Source organism: Euprymna scolopes, chromosome 22, assembly GCF_053919585.1.
Source record: "Euprymna scolopes isolate OS-2025 chromosome 22, ASM5391958v1, whole genome shotgun sequence".
Taxonomy (NCBI): domain Eukaryota; kingdom Metazoa; phylum Mollusca; class Cephalopoda; order Sepiida; family Sepiolidae; genus Euprymna; species Euprymna scolopes.
In genome coordinates, this window is record NC_136503.1 from 14,636,040 (window position 1) to 14,652,264 (window position 16,225).

Sequence of the window (16,225 nt, forward strand, 5' to 3'; positions counted from 1 at the left end):
ACATGCATACATACATACATAAATGCATTTAAACAGATAGGTGAGATTTATATTATAGAAGATAACTTTTATCTGCGGACAATTCTAGTCAGAATTTTAAGAGATTCAAACCTATTTTTGTTTTAAATGAACTATCTTATGACTTATTTTCACTTACTGCGATATACTTTTCCCTTATATATATATATATATATATATATATATATATATATATATATAGTGGGTAACAAAAGTATTTGGTACATTGTTTTTTTTTATTTCTCAAAAAATATCAAATTATTTTTAATAAAATTTACACTCAATCTTTAAACAGATATTATCTTTCTAAAAATAAAAGGGAAATGAAAATATATTTAATTGACAAATATTTATTAACAAAAAATCAAATTACCCATATGCAAATGTATTTAACACATTTAATAATATTTATATCCTTCGTTCTGCCTTACAGTCTCCAAACGCTTTCCATAACTGCCTATAGTTTCTTACACACACTTGCTGGCAATTTCAGCCATTCTTCTTTGCAAACTTTATTCAATTCCTTGATAATCTTGGGATCTTTTGCATACACACTTAACTTCAAAGTTTCTCACATATTTTCGATGGGATTTAGGTTGGGTGACTGGCTAGGCCACTGTAGAACACTAACCACATTATCATAGTATTTTAGCCTTGTGCTTGGGATCATTGTCTTGTTGAAAGATAAAGTCACGGTCTAATCCTAAATCTGTCAGCCTCTTGAACAGATGTGTTGACAAAATCTTTGTGTATTTTGCTGTATTCATTTGCCCTTTTATGATTTCCATTCCTCCAACTCCATTTGCAGAAAAGCAGCTCAAAATCATCACACTTCCACCTTATAAAAATTTTACAGTGGCAATGGTATTTGATGGTTTACATTCTGTGCTCCTTTTCCTCCATACACCCGTGCGCATGTTTCTTCTGAAAAGTTCAATTTCTGTTTAATCTAATCAAATAACTTTGTTCCAGAAGTCGTCTGATTCACATTGATTTCAAACAAACTTTCACATGTCTACGAGGGGCGTGCAATAAGTAGTGCCCCTGACCCACTTCCTATAGTAGTAGAGCAATGAAGCTTGGCAGAATTATTTGTTTTTCTCTACATAGGAACCACCCAGAGTTATGCATTTCTCCCATCGTTTGATGCAGCTCTGGAGACCGTTTTGGTCCTCCAATCACGACATGACTTCAGAAATCAAGGCTACATCATCTGGGAAATGCTTTCCTTTCAAAAACAACTTCATGGTTGGGAAGAGGTGAAAGTCAGGGGGTACAAGGTCAGGAGAGTAAGGAGGATGGGGAAAGATTTCATAACCACACGCCCATACTTCTGATCTGGCAACATGCGAGTTGTGGACCAGAGCATTGTCCTGCAGGAGGAGGGTACCTTTGATGATCTTGCCCCGCCTCTTGATTTTGATAGCTTCCCTTAATTTCCTCAAAAGTGAAGCATAATAGGCTCCTGTAATTGTGATACTCTTTGCCAAGAAATCAGTCATCACTGTGAGCATGACCTTGCCAGTGGAGGACTGCACCCTTGCCTTCTTTGGAGGTGGTGAGTCCAAGTGCTTCCACTGCATTGACTGAGCTTTGGCCGCTGGATCATAGTGATGGACCCAGGTTTTATCCTGTGTAATCAGTCTTTTGGAAAACTTTGACTCATCTTCTTGGCACATCTCCAAATTCATCCTCGAGCACTCGATGCGTTCTCGCTTCTGGAATGGTGTGAGCAACCTGGGAATCCATCTGGCAGGCATCTTATGCATATGCAAATGGTCATGAATGATAGTTTCCAAAGACCCTGTACTTATCTTGACATCTTTGGCTATTTGGCGAATAGTAATGCGCTGATCTTCCAAAATGGCAGCCTCAACTTGACGGACAGATGCCTCATCAATGGGAGAAGGGGGGCAACCAGGTCTGGGAGCTGTTTCCACAGACTTCCGGCCATGTTTGAATTCACGATGCCAGCGTTTTACAAGGTCATATGATGGGGAAACAGTAGAAAATGAATGTGATAATGCCAATCCTGTTTTTTGTGTCAACTTCCAAACGAACTAAAGTGAAAGAAAAAGAAAACACAAAGGTGGGGCGGCGGGGGAACAAAACAAAAAAATGGCATAAATATATCAATGGTGCGTTTCACCGATTAAAAAATGAACGTTAATATGACAATCTGTTTTTTGTTAGTCCACGACAAAACGAAAAAAAATGAAAGAAGAAAAACGGCATAAATAAACCTTCAAATGGGTTAAGTCTAATGGTTCGTTTCACCCAGCAGAAAACGTAGAACGTAAAGGAAAGTTGTAATAACATTCCAGTTTTTTTAAGCCACCGGCGTTTCTTCGTACTGTTCCTTGGTGTAAATGGGGAGCGGGGGTAGGATGAATTTATTAGAGAGAAATGATTTGACAACTTACATTGGTTCTAACCGATTTTCGCAGTGAACTCTAACCAGAAAAATATAGGAATGTACGCTTATCGAGGATGTTTAGAGATAATAGGCCTATAGCACACCTCAGATAATGTATTCCAGTTTGTGCATAATGTCTTGATTTTTAATCCTATGAAGGTCAAAAGCACACGGAAAAAAGGAGTTCATTTTATTTATATAGAGAAGATAGATAGAAAGATAGATAGAAGAAGATAGAAAGATAGATAGAAGATATAGAGATAGAAAGATAGAATAGAAGATAGATAGATAGAAGATAGAAACATAGAATAGAAGATAGATAGAAGATAAATAGATAGATAGAAGAAGATAGATAGAAGATAGATAGATAGAAGAAGATAGATAGAAGAAGATAGAAGAAGAAAGATAGATAGACGATAGATAGAAGAAGAGAAGAGAAGATATACTAACTTGTGTCATCAGTGTATCCTATGAAGGTCAAAAGCACACGAAAAAAGGAGTTCATTTTATTTATATAGAGAAGATAGATAGAAAGATAGATAGAAGATAGAAAATAGATAGATAGAAGAAGATAGATAGAAGAAGATAGAAGAAAGATAGATAGAAGATAGATAGAAGAAGAGAAGATATACTAACTTGTGTCATCAGTATTTCCTATGAACCGTATTGATATAGCCTTCAAACACAACTCCTTTCACACTATACACAATGCTTCAAGCAAACTACTCTAAAAAAAATTTGTATTTCAAGATTTTAGCACATGACAAAATCATGTTTTATATAATACAACGTTGACATAATTAAAATTTGCTTTTAGTCAAAGTTTGGATTTGATGTTTTGTTCTTGGATTATTTGGATTATTCAAATTACTGTTCTCATTTTGAGTGTTATTTTCGCAATGTTTAAGCCGATGTAACTTTCAACCTTCTTCAAGTGTATCTTATCAAAATCGAGATAAAGTACTAGGTAAAATTCAGTCGTAAGTGACACTCGTTTGAAGGCTGAAGATTCAATCCTCAGTATGGGCGATACAAAAAATACAATTATAAATTATTTCAAACTTTATGGCTGACAGAACAAGAGCATACTACTCGCATGGATTAAATAAAGAGTTCTGTTTGAAATTCCGTGCAGATTCCCGAGTTTGACAGAAAGATTCCAGATTTAGACAATATACATCTGGAGAAGGTCGGCAGTTATATCATCTGAAACATTGTGCAAATAATATTTACAATGAGAACAGTAGTCTGAAGAATCCAAATTATGGATCCTCATCTCAAAAATTCAGAAACATAATATTTTCTTGTTTAATTTCTCAATCTAAAGAATTTGTTTTGATCGCATTTTGTATCCAAACTCTTCACTTCTATAATAAGAGATTTCTATATGTACGGCAGTCACAAAAACGGGAGTGGTACCATTAAAACGAGTGATCTTTTGTGTTCCAGAATTTATTTTTCTACATAGTCACCACCATTCTCAATGCACTTTTGCCAGCAATGGGTAGTGGCTGCGCACGGGCGCCTGGGGCGTGCTTTGTCACTCGCATCTCTGTTCCCACTCTGAAATCGATGAACTCATCTCCCAACTGTACTGACATCAACTGCATCAGCTTCGTAAACATTCAACAGACTCCGATGAATGTTGATTAGTTCAATTTTTTTCTGTATGCAGGAATTCAATGAGGCATCTCTGCATCTGATGCACGTTCATAACTGGTTGCTTTCTTAGAGTCTCACACCGACAATATCTGCAACAGAGAGATGTCAGATCATGAATACATATTTTCATTCATTATAACATTGCAATTGCAATCTCTGATCCATTAGGGCGGAATAAAAATAGAAGGCATTACTTTTAGAATTCCCCTCATAATTCGCATTTAAAGTGAAATTGATTTTCAGTTGATTTGGTTATTGGAAACTAAATTATGAACAGTTTTAGTGGATAAAGTTGGCGGTGCAGCATATTTACCAATTCACACAATTTCCGGTTTTGAAACGCCTTGTAAGTAAATGGTATTTCTTAATTTTAAGACCCTGCCGAAAATGTAAGTAAAAACATAAGAATATTTGATTTTAATACTGAAAGTAAAATATTATGTTTTTAGATATAATAAATAAGAATATCCTGGTTTTTTAAATAAATATGTTTATATTTTTTAAAGAAGATGTTTGTTTGCAGAAACATGCTTATGGAAATAACTAATACTGAAACTAAAATATTTTATATAATAAATAAAATAAACGGAAAAGAAATGGAATGTATGTTTAAATTGTGATACCGTCCACTTCTTAAGTGTTAGGAAACAGGAGAAAAATATAAATGATATGTCGTGTATAACGCTAAGTAAGCATTCAACAACCACTTGTTCTAAATAGTGTCAGTTTATAAATATGAGCTATCTGTTCATATGCAAATTATACTTAATTTGCATATCACTATATCTCTCTATAACGGAGGGGCTTTATGCCGCTAGTACTTCCTGTACTTCTTCTCGTGCCCATCCTGAACATCTCCTTTATCTCTCTCCTTTCCCTTGGAGACCTGGATCTATCAACAACAAAATAAGAGGAAATACGTTTATCGAGGTAGACAAAGAAGGGCTAAGGTATAGTCGTAATTAAGATGACAGGAACAAAAGAACTATTAAGCAGGGTGTAGTAGTTATTAGCTATTAGCCAAAGAACTGAACAATAGAAATATATTTACGATTGGCAAGTTTTACAACCGGGTCCAGATGACATTGGTTGGGTTAGGGTTTTTGGCAATGGTCGGCGACAGTTAAAGTTGAGTCATGAGTTGGACATTTGACAGCAGTTGAATATACATCGTAACTTGGAGCAGATGGTGAAATAAATTGATCAATCGACTGAGAATTTTGGTTGCGACAGCAAATATAGATGTGGACGAACATTAAAAGGGTCAAGGGGTGTCAAAACTAATATTACAGAAGGCCTTGAGTTGGAAGCCATGTTTTAATTTCAGAAAAGTTTCCGATGGGTTGTTATTCTATACAAGTCCTGAAGATGACGAATTCTCAGTAGACATCTGTTCTGTACAGGTTCCGTACTTTATAATTTTGTAGCCAAAGAGCTAAAGATCTTTCTCTTGTTGACACGAGAAAAATATGTGCAAGGTTGCTAAAAAGAAGAGTATCTATTTTCCTTAGAAATTGTGTTTTATTTTTATACTCGTGAACCCATGCGCACCCCACCTACAGCCACCGATAGGTTAAAAAAGAGGATGGTAGGGCCAGAACCAAAATGAGATACGAATGAGAATCCACAGCACACAATGTTGGGGTCAGTGAGTTGTCGAGTGAGGGGACATGTGGTTGTGGCACAAAATAAAGGAATGTGAAATCAACATTTATAGGAATATGAAGAATATATGAATTTTTCGCAATCTATTAAGTCAAATAAATATAATTAAAAGAAAATATGTTAAATGAAACTTGCTCAACAATTTTATCCATAATACAAAGAAAACATAATATAGCAGCAAGGATCATTAGATTAAATAAAGGAACACAATATTAGCAACGTTTTCACTTTAAGTAAAGGTGTTGCTTGTCAAGACTGTGCGCGTGCATGCACACACGCACACGCACACACACACACACACACACAGGCGGTCAGCAGGCTAAAGTAACTGGCTGATGAGAGCAGACTTGTCAAAACTAATGTCGCTAGAGGTGAACAGGTTAAGTAGTTGACCTCACAGTTGCTGAGGTCAAACACCTGCAAGAGAACAGGTCAATATAAACAAGCGAAATAAAAGAGAAGAGAGTCAAAAGTGTGATATGTTGCTGAAATCTGCCCACCTCCTGCTCCCCCCTTTCTGTCTACCGACTGAAGTACGTAACACAAAGTGAGAAATAAAAGAGTATTTTATATTTTTCTAATAAAGGATTTTGTTGATGCGAGTTCTTTTTTTCTTGGCTGATGAGAAACTGCTTTTTGTTCAACCCGACATCATCACAAAGGAACATAATACAGTGGGGTCTTCAAATTAAATAACATTGCTTTCTTCCAAAGGTTGTTTTAAAACTGGAAGTTGCTTGGGTTGGTAAATATGCTAAACTGCCACATTGTCCAATGGTTGTGTCATATTGAGCACTATTTCACTTGGTCTTTGCAATTAATCATCATCTGTAATATAAAAGACTCATTTTCACAAAAATGAGTTTCTTCCTTTATTTGAGAGATTATCTACCTTGAATAAGAAATCTCTTATCTATAGGTATTTGTGGGAATTGAAAACTCCCAGCCTAACTCGATTGTTGCCCCTTTAACTCAGAAGAGCGACCGAGCTACGTCACTTCCTGTTCCTCATATTTCTTCCTCTTTTGTGCTGGACCTTCAAGCAGTCAAGATGTAATAAACACCGCTCCGGGTCAGCGCCCTGACTAGCCAATCAGCTTTTCACAGCTACCGATCGCAAGTAACAAACTCTCATTCTTTCTATCGCTTCTTCATGTAAATTTATGTAAAGAAATTGCATTTCTTTCGCTGATATATAACGGTATTTTTTTGTCCTCATGATGTGACCTTTTACCTTTTCAATTCGTCTACCATTAAATACATCCACCATGGCACAGCTGGGGACGGGGTCATCTATCACACAGCAGACTATCCTGTCCCCAACATATCTCTTAGCAGTTATCTATGTTTGTGCAAAACTATTGCAAGCTGACTTATCTTATGACTATAAAAAAAAAAAAAACGATAATGAAATGGGATTCATGCTTTCTGCAGGAATTATGGATAAATGATAAAAATTATAGACAATGGTTGACGAGGTGAACTGAAATGATATGGCACGTGTGCAACAAGACTGGAAACAAGGCCTGTACTCATTTATATAAATGTGGGCCTCGGGGCCATAAAATATGGTGAATTTCTGAATGTAGGCAGTCTTGGTTTCTTAGTCAGGCAGATCCCCATGTGTCATTCGTTTTGGTGTGAACTGCCATTTTAGAAGAAGTAGAGGAAGAAGAAGTAGAAAACAATAAAACTGAAAAATCAAAAAAGAAATTGAAAAGCCAAAATGTTTTATGCAAACCTGAAAGGAAATCCTGCTATGTTGTTATAATAGTAGTGGTACCTTCGTTTCGCTACACGGATCTGAAAAAAAAATTTCAGTCATTATAAAGTGAATATAAAGAAATAATAAAAAGGGGAAGGGGAGGGTGGGCTGTGAAACATGAAGTCAGGATTGGTTAAACATAACACATGATACAAGAGCAAATCCAAGATACGGTTAATGAGACAAGAAAGATGAGGAACACTATGGGAGTACTGACATTAATCAATGATATGAACTGCATTTGGTTAATTTTTAGGGTGATCCATGACAAGGATTTGTTGACATTGGATTTGAAAAAAACAAATTGTAATAATGAATGACCACCTGTCTTGAGTTGGAAGCCATGTTTTTTTCTTTTCATAAGCTGGATCGAGGGATTTCCTATACCCCATTATGAATCAAAAGTATTGCAACAACCTGAATGGAAAACGATGATAAAAAAGTATGAGGAAGATATGAAGATATGGCCAGAATTTGTTTTATGATTAAAAAGGCGTCCATCATTCAGAGTGATTTATCTCATGTAAATTCTGAACAACGTGGCTATGACATGGCCCACACAAGTGAAACAATTCCATGAGACAAAAATTAAAAATGTGAAATCAATAAACATTGTCAAAAAAGAATAAAAGTTAAAAAATCTCATAGATTAAATAAAAGGTTCTGTTTAAAATTATGTGCAGATTTACAAGTTCAACAGAAAGATTCCCGAGTTCGACAAGAAACAAGATTGGAGGTTAGGGTTAGGGTTACATGAACCAAATCGTCGTAAACAATTAGTCCAGATACTCCAAATACTACAAATTATGTAAATGTCGAAAAATGACAAACTGTTGCCCCATCCACAGAAAATTTGCCCATCTGGGGGGGGGGTAGATGTACATCCTTTGTTGCTTTTTGCTTATTTGATTGTTGACCAGACAATTTTGGGAATTAATCTGGTCAGGCAACATTATTAAAGGAAAACATCATACTCATTCAATATGACAAATTGTTTTACCCTTAAAAGTCTAAATATCCGTCATCATGTGACTTTATTTGTCCAATGAAAACGAAGCATTCTCAATGAACTTCAGATGAACTTCTCAGCTGAGATGCTGTCGCAAAAACCCAAGACACCTGTTCAGTGATCTTTCGATGAGCGTAATCTCTTGTTAAATGTTTCTGAATATTTCTAGATGAGGATTGATAATTTGGATTATTCGGACTACTGTTCTCATCATCAATGTTTATAATACAACATTTTGGACGATGCAACCTCAAAAAGAATGCCACTAACAACTGAAATTTACGTTGGACTTTATCTATTATGTCCTTGGATCCTGCAGACAATTTTTGTACAAATTTTGGAAGCCTTTTAGTTTTTAGATATACAATACTTATTACTATATATATATATATATATATATATATATATATATATATATATATGATAATATGATTGACTCTCCCGTCGATTTCGATGCATGAGCTTCTGCCCCAACAACTAAGTTGCTCGGAAATCCACACAGATGATTTGTTTATACGAGGGGCGTGCAATAAGTAATGCCCCTGACCCACTTCCCATAGTAGTAGAGCAACGAAACTTGGCACAGTTATTAATCTTTCTCTACATAGGAAGCACCCAGAGTGATGCATTTCTCCCATCGTTTGATGCAGCTCTGGAGACCGTTTTTGTAGAACATCCCAGGTTGGTCCTCCAACCACAACGTGACTTCAGAAATCAAGGCTACATCATCTGAGAAACGCTTTCCTTTCAAAAAGAAATTCATGGTTGGGAGGAGGTGAAAGTCAGAGGGTACAAGGTCAGGAGTAGGGAGGATAAGGGAAAGATTTCATAACCACACGCCCATGCTTCTGATCTGGCGACATGCAAGTTGTAGACTGGAGCCTTGTCTAGCAGGAGGAAAGTACCTTTGCTGATCTTGTCCCGCCTCTTGATTTTGATAGCTTCCCTTAATTTCCTCAAAAGTGAAGCATAATAGGCTCCTGTAATTGTGATATCCTTTGCCAGGAAATCTGTCATTACTACTCCGTAATGTCCCAGAAGACTGTGAGCATGACCATGCCAGCGGAGGGCTGCACCATTGCCTTCTTTGGAAGTGGTGAGTCCAAGTGCTTCCACTGCATTGACTGAGCTTTGGTCTCTGGATCATAGTGATGGACCCAGGTTTCATCCTGTGTAATCAGTCTTTTGAAAAACTTTGACTCATCTTCTTGGCACATCTCCAAATTCATCCTCGAGCACTCGATGCATTCTCGCTTTTGGAATGGTGTGAGCAACCTGGGAATCCATCTGGCAGACAACTTATGCATATGCAAATGGTCATGAATGATAGTTTCCACAGACCCTGTACTTATCTTGACATCTTTGGCTATTTGGCGAATAGTAATGCGCTGATCTTTCAAAATGGCAGCCTTAACTTGACGGACAGATGCCCCATCAATGGAAGAAGGGAGGCGACCAGGTCTTGGAGCTGTTTCCACAGACTTCCGGCCATGTTTGAATTCACAATGCCAGCGTTTTACAAGGTCATATGATGGGGCATTATCACCATAAGTTTCTTTCATTTCATCAAAAGTCTCCTGTGGTGTGTGTCCTTTCAAATACAAAAACCGGATCACTGTTCGACATTCAACAGGCTCCATTTCACACCTGACTTAGTTCAAACACCTGTAAAACAGAAACCACAATTAGTTCAGAGCTGTAATTTGCCACATAACCCGTAGAGATATGAATTATTGTAGATGCAAAATTTCAGCTAGATCAGACAGCTGGAAGTGGGTCAGGGGCATTACTTATTGCACGCCCCTCATAGTGCTGAAGGCTTTGTGTAGAACCACCCACACTTTTTGGTATTACTGCTATTCTTTGTTGGTGCAGATGAATGCCACAGGACAGAGTATACAGTAGACTGCAAGTTTTTACATCAAAATTTTCTTCTCCTAGATGCACGGCTTAATGAAGACTGGGAAGTGCATTTCTCCCAGTGAATTAATGCGTCCCCAGATACGAACCTGGAAATTTCTATGACGACCTAGTACACACAGTGCCTAGCCTTCCCGAATATTCACTCATCTGGTACTGATCAATTAGTATATTAAATCTAAAATAATTATCCCTGGTTTGTTTATTAAAAAGTTTTGTTTAAATAGTTTTATCAAAATTTTTGTAAATAAAAAGAAAAAAACTCACCCTACATTAAACAAATAAATTTTTCTGACAAAAAAACAAAAAAGTTGTTTTTTTTTATGTCTGTTTACAAATGCCATGTTATGGTCAGGATTGAACCAGTATCAATCGAAAGTTGTTCCTCTTGTTGCCCCTCCTTCTACTGGGGTCTGTAAACCCTGATTGATCTGAGTACACAAATACTGAATTGAGGATTTAAATTTTACTTCAAAGAATGAAAATATCGAATTCACAAGATTTTTTTAAAACAGACACACAATTTGTGGATGGCAACGTTTAAAGATTAATCAGTTTTTGTGCAAAATGTTTGCATTTCGAATGATAAAAACAAGTCAGGCAGGCAACGTGAAATTGTTTTTTTTTATATTAGAGCTAAGAGTTTTGGTATAAGATCAATTCGTATTTCTTTCTTGTTCCTCTGATCTATGCAGAAAACTTTGGCTTAGTGTAAGGTGTTAATTCTAATTTCTTTTTTGCAATTCCTGTGCCAACTTTTTATTGATTATTGGACAATAAAGCTTTCTTATCGATTTACTTAAGTTAACCGATCATATTTCTACCATCACACATACGAATTGCTTCTGATATCCGTGTACTTTTACACAGGATTGAAACAGAGACCTTAATCAATATGCCATATATGTATGGAACAAGGTTGAATGGAGGAGGTAGTCTGGCTTTTTAGAACCAGTGTTCTTCAAAGAGGGTGGCAATAGGGTGGCGAAACTGGGCATTCAAATTGAGGAGGGGGTATCTAATCCTATTCAAACTATCTCCCTTCCTTATATTTCTCAGTATTAGTGTTTCGTGGTGTGCGTATATGAATATCTTCCAAAACGACGTACATGTTGAATAGTTGGGTTTATATTTTATCTGTATATTCATGTACGTGTAAATGCGTATATGTATATACGTCGTATCAGTTAGTTGATTGTCTAGTGTGTATATTTTAACATTTATGCAACAGTTCTAACAGGAAGCGATTGACGTGGACGTATCGAAACAGTTGTAGACAAGCAGTTCTTTTAACAGGTGTAAATTAAACACGACACATACCTGGATTATTTATGAACATTTATTTTCATGATTCTGGCGAGCGTCTTCAGAGATTACAATGTCTTCACATCTTGGCAGCCTGAGAAAACGCCGCCCTCTGCGTCATGGAGAGACCCTTGAGTTGTCTGTTCTCCCTGATGTTCAGCTAACGACTCTCGTATCCACCAAAATCTACATATCATCACGTATCTAAGACCCCAACCGCTGACGTAACATAAATCTGATTATTTGTTTATCCAAAACAAAAGTTATGTTTTCCTGTATTTTCTAAAATCACATTTTTTTGCTGTTGTTCATTATTTCAGCTGTCAATCATTTTTTCCCAATTTAATTGTTTATTTTTCTAATCATAATAATCAATCCAGCGACCTGCCATCGCTCAAATCAATTATTAATAATAATGTTTTGACCCTGCCTGCCACAGTTAACACAGATAATACGCTATGATCACAGCCAAAGGGTCACAACATTATACTCAGACTTATATTCGCGTATTTGGGGCATATAATCAAGTAGTTGGCATCACCAAACCTCTGCACACCACTGCCTAAGATTTTTTTTACTTACATTCACTCCTAACAAGGCATATCGCCACTTGGACGTAAAGGGCTACTATTTGGGATCATACCTAGGAAAGATTAACAAGATATTGGTTTACATTACATTTAAACTCCTGCATATCAGTACAGTCAGGGAAGCAGGTAGTAGGAATGGAATTCCTATGTTTAGTTGTTTGAGGGAAGAAACTATTAGAATAGAATGTTTTCTAGCATTTAGGGACCTCAACAGTGAAGGGGTGTGATTTTGTTGCTAAGTGGGTTTGTTGAGGACATGTACGTCGAGGGGATACAAGTGCAAAGAGTTCATCAGAGTATATTCCATTAAAATACTTGTAAAACAGGCATAGAGATGTAAGATTGGGGAGGGGACATCTAATCCTATTTAAAGTATTTCTCTTCCTTGTAATATTTCTCAGTATTAGGACCTATATTCGAGTCTTTGGGGGACATAATCAAGTAGTTGGCCTTGAGCATCAGGAGATCATCACCAAACTGTGCACACCACTGCCTAAGATGGGCGAGAGAAATTTTTATTATTTTTGAAACACGTTCCCTACCATTTGAGCTATCAACAGATAAATAAATAAATAGATAAAGATTTAGTATTAGACCACTTCAAGTTTATGAATGAATTTGCACATGCGCAAAAGTAATAAAAATATGTTGGCAACTGAAATAAAAAATTCGCATTTCAACTTGCCGGCATATTCCTGTACGCGTTATTCATCCAAACAAAGATTTTACTTGTTATAAACCATCCTTTGTGTATGATTAGTATTTAATCTGTTAATTTCAGTGTTATGTGACCAGTAGTTTAATAGTTCATCGGTTAAATATTTTCACACGAACACACACATTTACTGTTTTATTTGTATAGATTAGTTTAGAAAAGTGTCAAAAGAAAAACGGATGGTTACATTCAATGCTACAAAAACAAAGTTCTTTTCTTTTAATAATCATAAGTAACTTTTCCAACCATCGATTGTCATGGCTGACAACAACCTTTCCAAGAACCGAATGTTCAAACTACTCAACCTAACATTCACATGAATTTAAATAAATCCATAGATGAGACTGACACGTTTGCTGCAAAAGAGGTGGGTTCCCTCTATCAGGTTAGAAAACTTCTCCCACCTGCATATATTCTATAGCTCTATAAAGCCACTCTTTGTCCATGCACAGAGTAGTGTTCTCACATTTTGGCTGGTGCACCAACCAATAGCTTTTCTCCATGTTTTTTTTTATGCATACGTCTGCAGAATGTGTTCCAAGGACTAACTGAATTCGTACCCCATTAACGTAAATACCTCAACCAACCCAACTAGCAGCAAAATCCCACCCCTTCACCGTAGAAGTCACAAATTGATGGAAAAATATCTACTCTAATAGTTTATTTCTCCAGATCGCATGCTCTGGAATTTCTTTCCTACTTCCTATTTTCCAAATGGTATCAGCATACAGAATTTAAATGTAATGTGAACAAACATCTCTCTGCACAACTCCCCATCTAGGATGCCTCCTTTAAACCTGTCCCTAATCATAGTAGATTCTTACGTTTCAGTAGTAATGTGTCTTGTTTGGGACAAAATAAAAAAAAATCAGAGAAAACAACTGTCGTCTTGATTAAATTTCCAACACTACAAAAACTACAAAATTGAAAGCCTCCAACAGAGAATACTAATACTTCGGTCAGCTGCTGCTGACGTTTTCATTGTTCGAGTATATATTGAATTGTTGCTTTTAGTATTAAACACAAAGAAATAGCTATCTGTACATACAAATATTGAAGCAAAAGCACAACAGGTATTATTATATGGAAGATAGTGATACCGTTTTCACTCGGCAAAGACGGGTATCTCAGCTACTATTGCGTAACACATGGAATTAAAATTAACAATGTATGACTTGAACCGAGTCAAATACAATTGAAGTGCCATTTAATGCATACTGATCAGGGATCCAATTATTTCAAAGCTTATTATTATTCGGAGATGTGTAAATATTTATCGATCCAAAGTTGGAAATTCTTTAATTGAGTATTCCGACTAAACTTCATACATATCACCACCATCGTCATGGTGGCGTCGTCGATAGGATGATTTTGTTTGTACCCTTATTCATCCCAAACAAGTCACCGTGCCATTTTGACGTAAGGGGCTTCTATTTAGAACCAAATTTGCAGGGACACTATTTAGGGGGTTGAGCAGCGAGATGCCTGATTACATTACACTTGAACTTCTGCAAGTCAGTACAGTCAGGGAAGCAGAAAATCAAAAGGAAATTCCAAAGTCTAGCAGTTTGAGGGAAAAAGCTATTAAAGTAGAAGGCTTTCCGGCATCTAGGAATCTCTACTGTGAAGGGGTGGGATTTTGCTGCTTGTTTGGTTAGTTGGGTATTTACGTTGAGGGTATTCAAATGCTTTGTGTTCGTTGGGGCAGATTCCATTAAAATACTTGTAAAACAGGCACAGGGATGCAACATTTCGGTGATGTGACAGAGGTTGGAGTTTGGTTGATAGTGCGGGGCCTATTAGGTTTTTTTGGACCCTGTTTAAGAGCAAGAGACTAATGGCAGATGCACTAGTCCAGATGTGGGAACAATACTTCATGCATGGGCGAATAGTAGAGTACACTATACGGTTGAGTAATTTTCTAGCATGGTAAAGAGAGCCCACCTTCTTTTCAACAATCTCAGCAATTACCTCAATGTATTTATTCCAATTCATGCTGTCTGTGAATATTAAGCCTAGGTGTTTGAACAAAGTACATTCATGTAATGTTTCATTAGTAGGGCTATAGCAACAGCATATTCTTTTCATTGTTTTTCCTCTCTAGTATATATCCAACACAGACACAATCAGCCGAGAACCACATCACTCCACATAAAAAATATATAAGATATAAATGAATATATACCTGAGAATCAAAACAAGGAAAAGAATATGCTGTTGTCATAGCCCTAATCATTAGCCATAGCAATCGGTAGTCGAGAAAGTTTCTTGTAGTTATTAAAGGGAAGAAGCTTAGTGTTGGTAGCATTGAACGTTATCATCCATTTATAGCTTCATTCCACTACAAACTGAAGGCGTTCCTCTAATGTTAAACTGAGGAGTTTGAACAAAGAGTTTTCAGGCAGCGTATTATTAGCATGACAATGAAAGTTTCTTGTAATTGTTTAAGGAAAGAAGCTTAGTCTTAGCAGCATTGAATGTTACCATCTATTTACATGCCTATTCCACTACAGACTGAAGATAGAGACTGATGATAATAATGTCGTCTCACATTCTGGCATGTGTTGGACGGCTTTAAGGAATTGACTTGCAAACTAACCTAGCTCTGGACAGGTTTTCATTTATCCATCTCTCTTTCAAGTCAATTCCTATGACCTCCCATTTTTCTTGGCCGTTCACTGTGAACTGAACCTGCTATGTCAACTGTTCTACATCAACTGACCCGAGATCACTAATCCATTAATTCAGCATAGTCCTACCTTTGGAGTTTGGTGTTTTGCATATATCTACTGTCCAGATTTAATTAAATAACACCACATCAATGTAGATGTGCTCTATAGGTCGATAGTGGAATATATACTATTGTTAATTCTTTTCATAAACGACTCCCCTGATACAATCGTGTCTCTATCCCCGATATGAGGGCAAGCTGAATGTCCATACAAGCAACACAATAGTTAAATCCTTGAAAAATATGTTTGTTGTAGAATAAAGTGAAATACATAGAATATATTGCAAAGTCTGTTGCAGAAAAGGTAGCCTCGTTCTACCAGACTTGAAAACTTCTAATATCTGCCAATATCCTACCTATCTCCCTTTCTCTCTCTCTCTCTCTCTCTCTCTCTCTCTCTCTCTCTCTCTCTCTATATATATATATATA

General features: G+C 36.5%; 1 protein-coding gene across 1 annotated transcript in view; it reads right to left on the reverse strand.

The window, feature by feature from the left end:
- LOC145243906 (voltage-dependent calcium channel subunit alpha-2/delta-3-like) overlaps positions 1–16,225 on the reverse strand; it is a 1,923,318-nt gene that overhangs the window by 101,228 nt on the left and 1,805,865 nt on the right. The window contains exon 19 of the mRNA XM_080107017.1: positions 7,503–7,564. Coding sequence (XP_079963143.1) covers positions 7,503–7,564 — 62 coding nt within the window. The remainder of the gene's footprint in view (positions 1–7,502; positions 7,565–16,225) is intronic.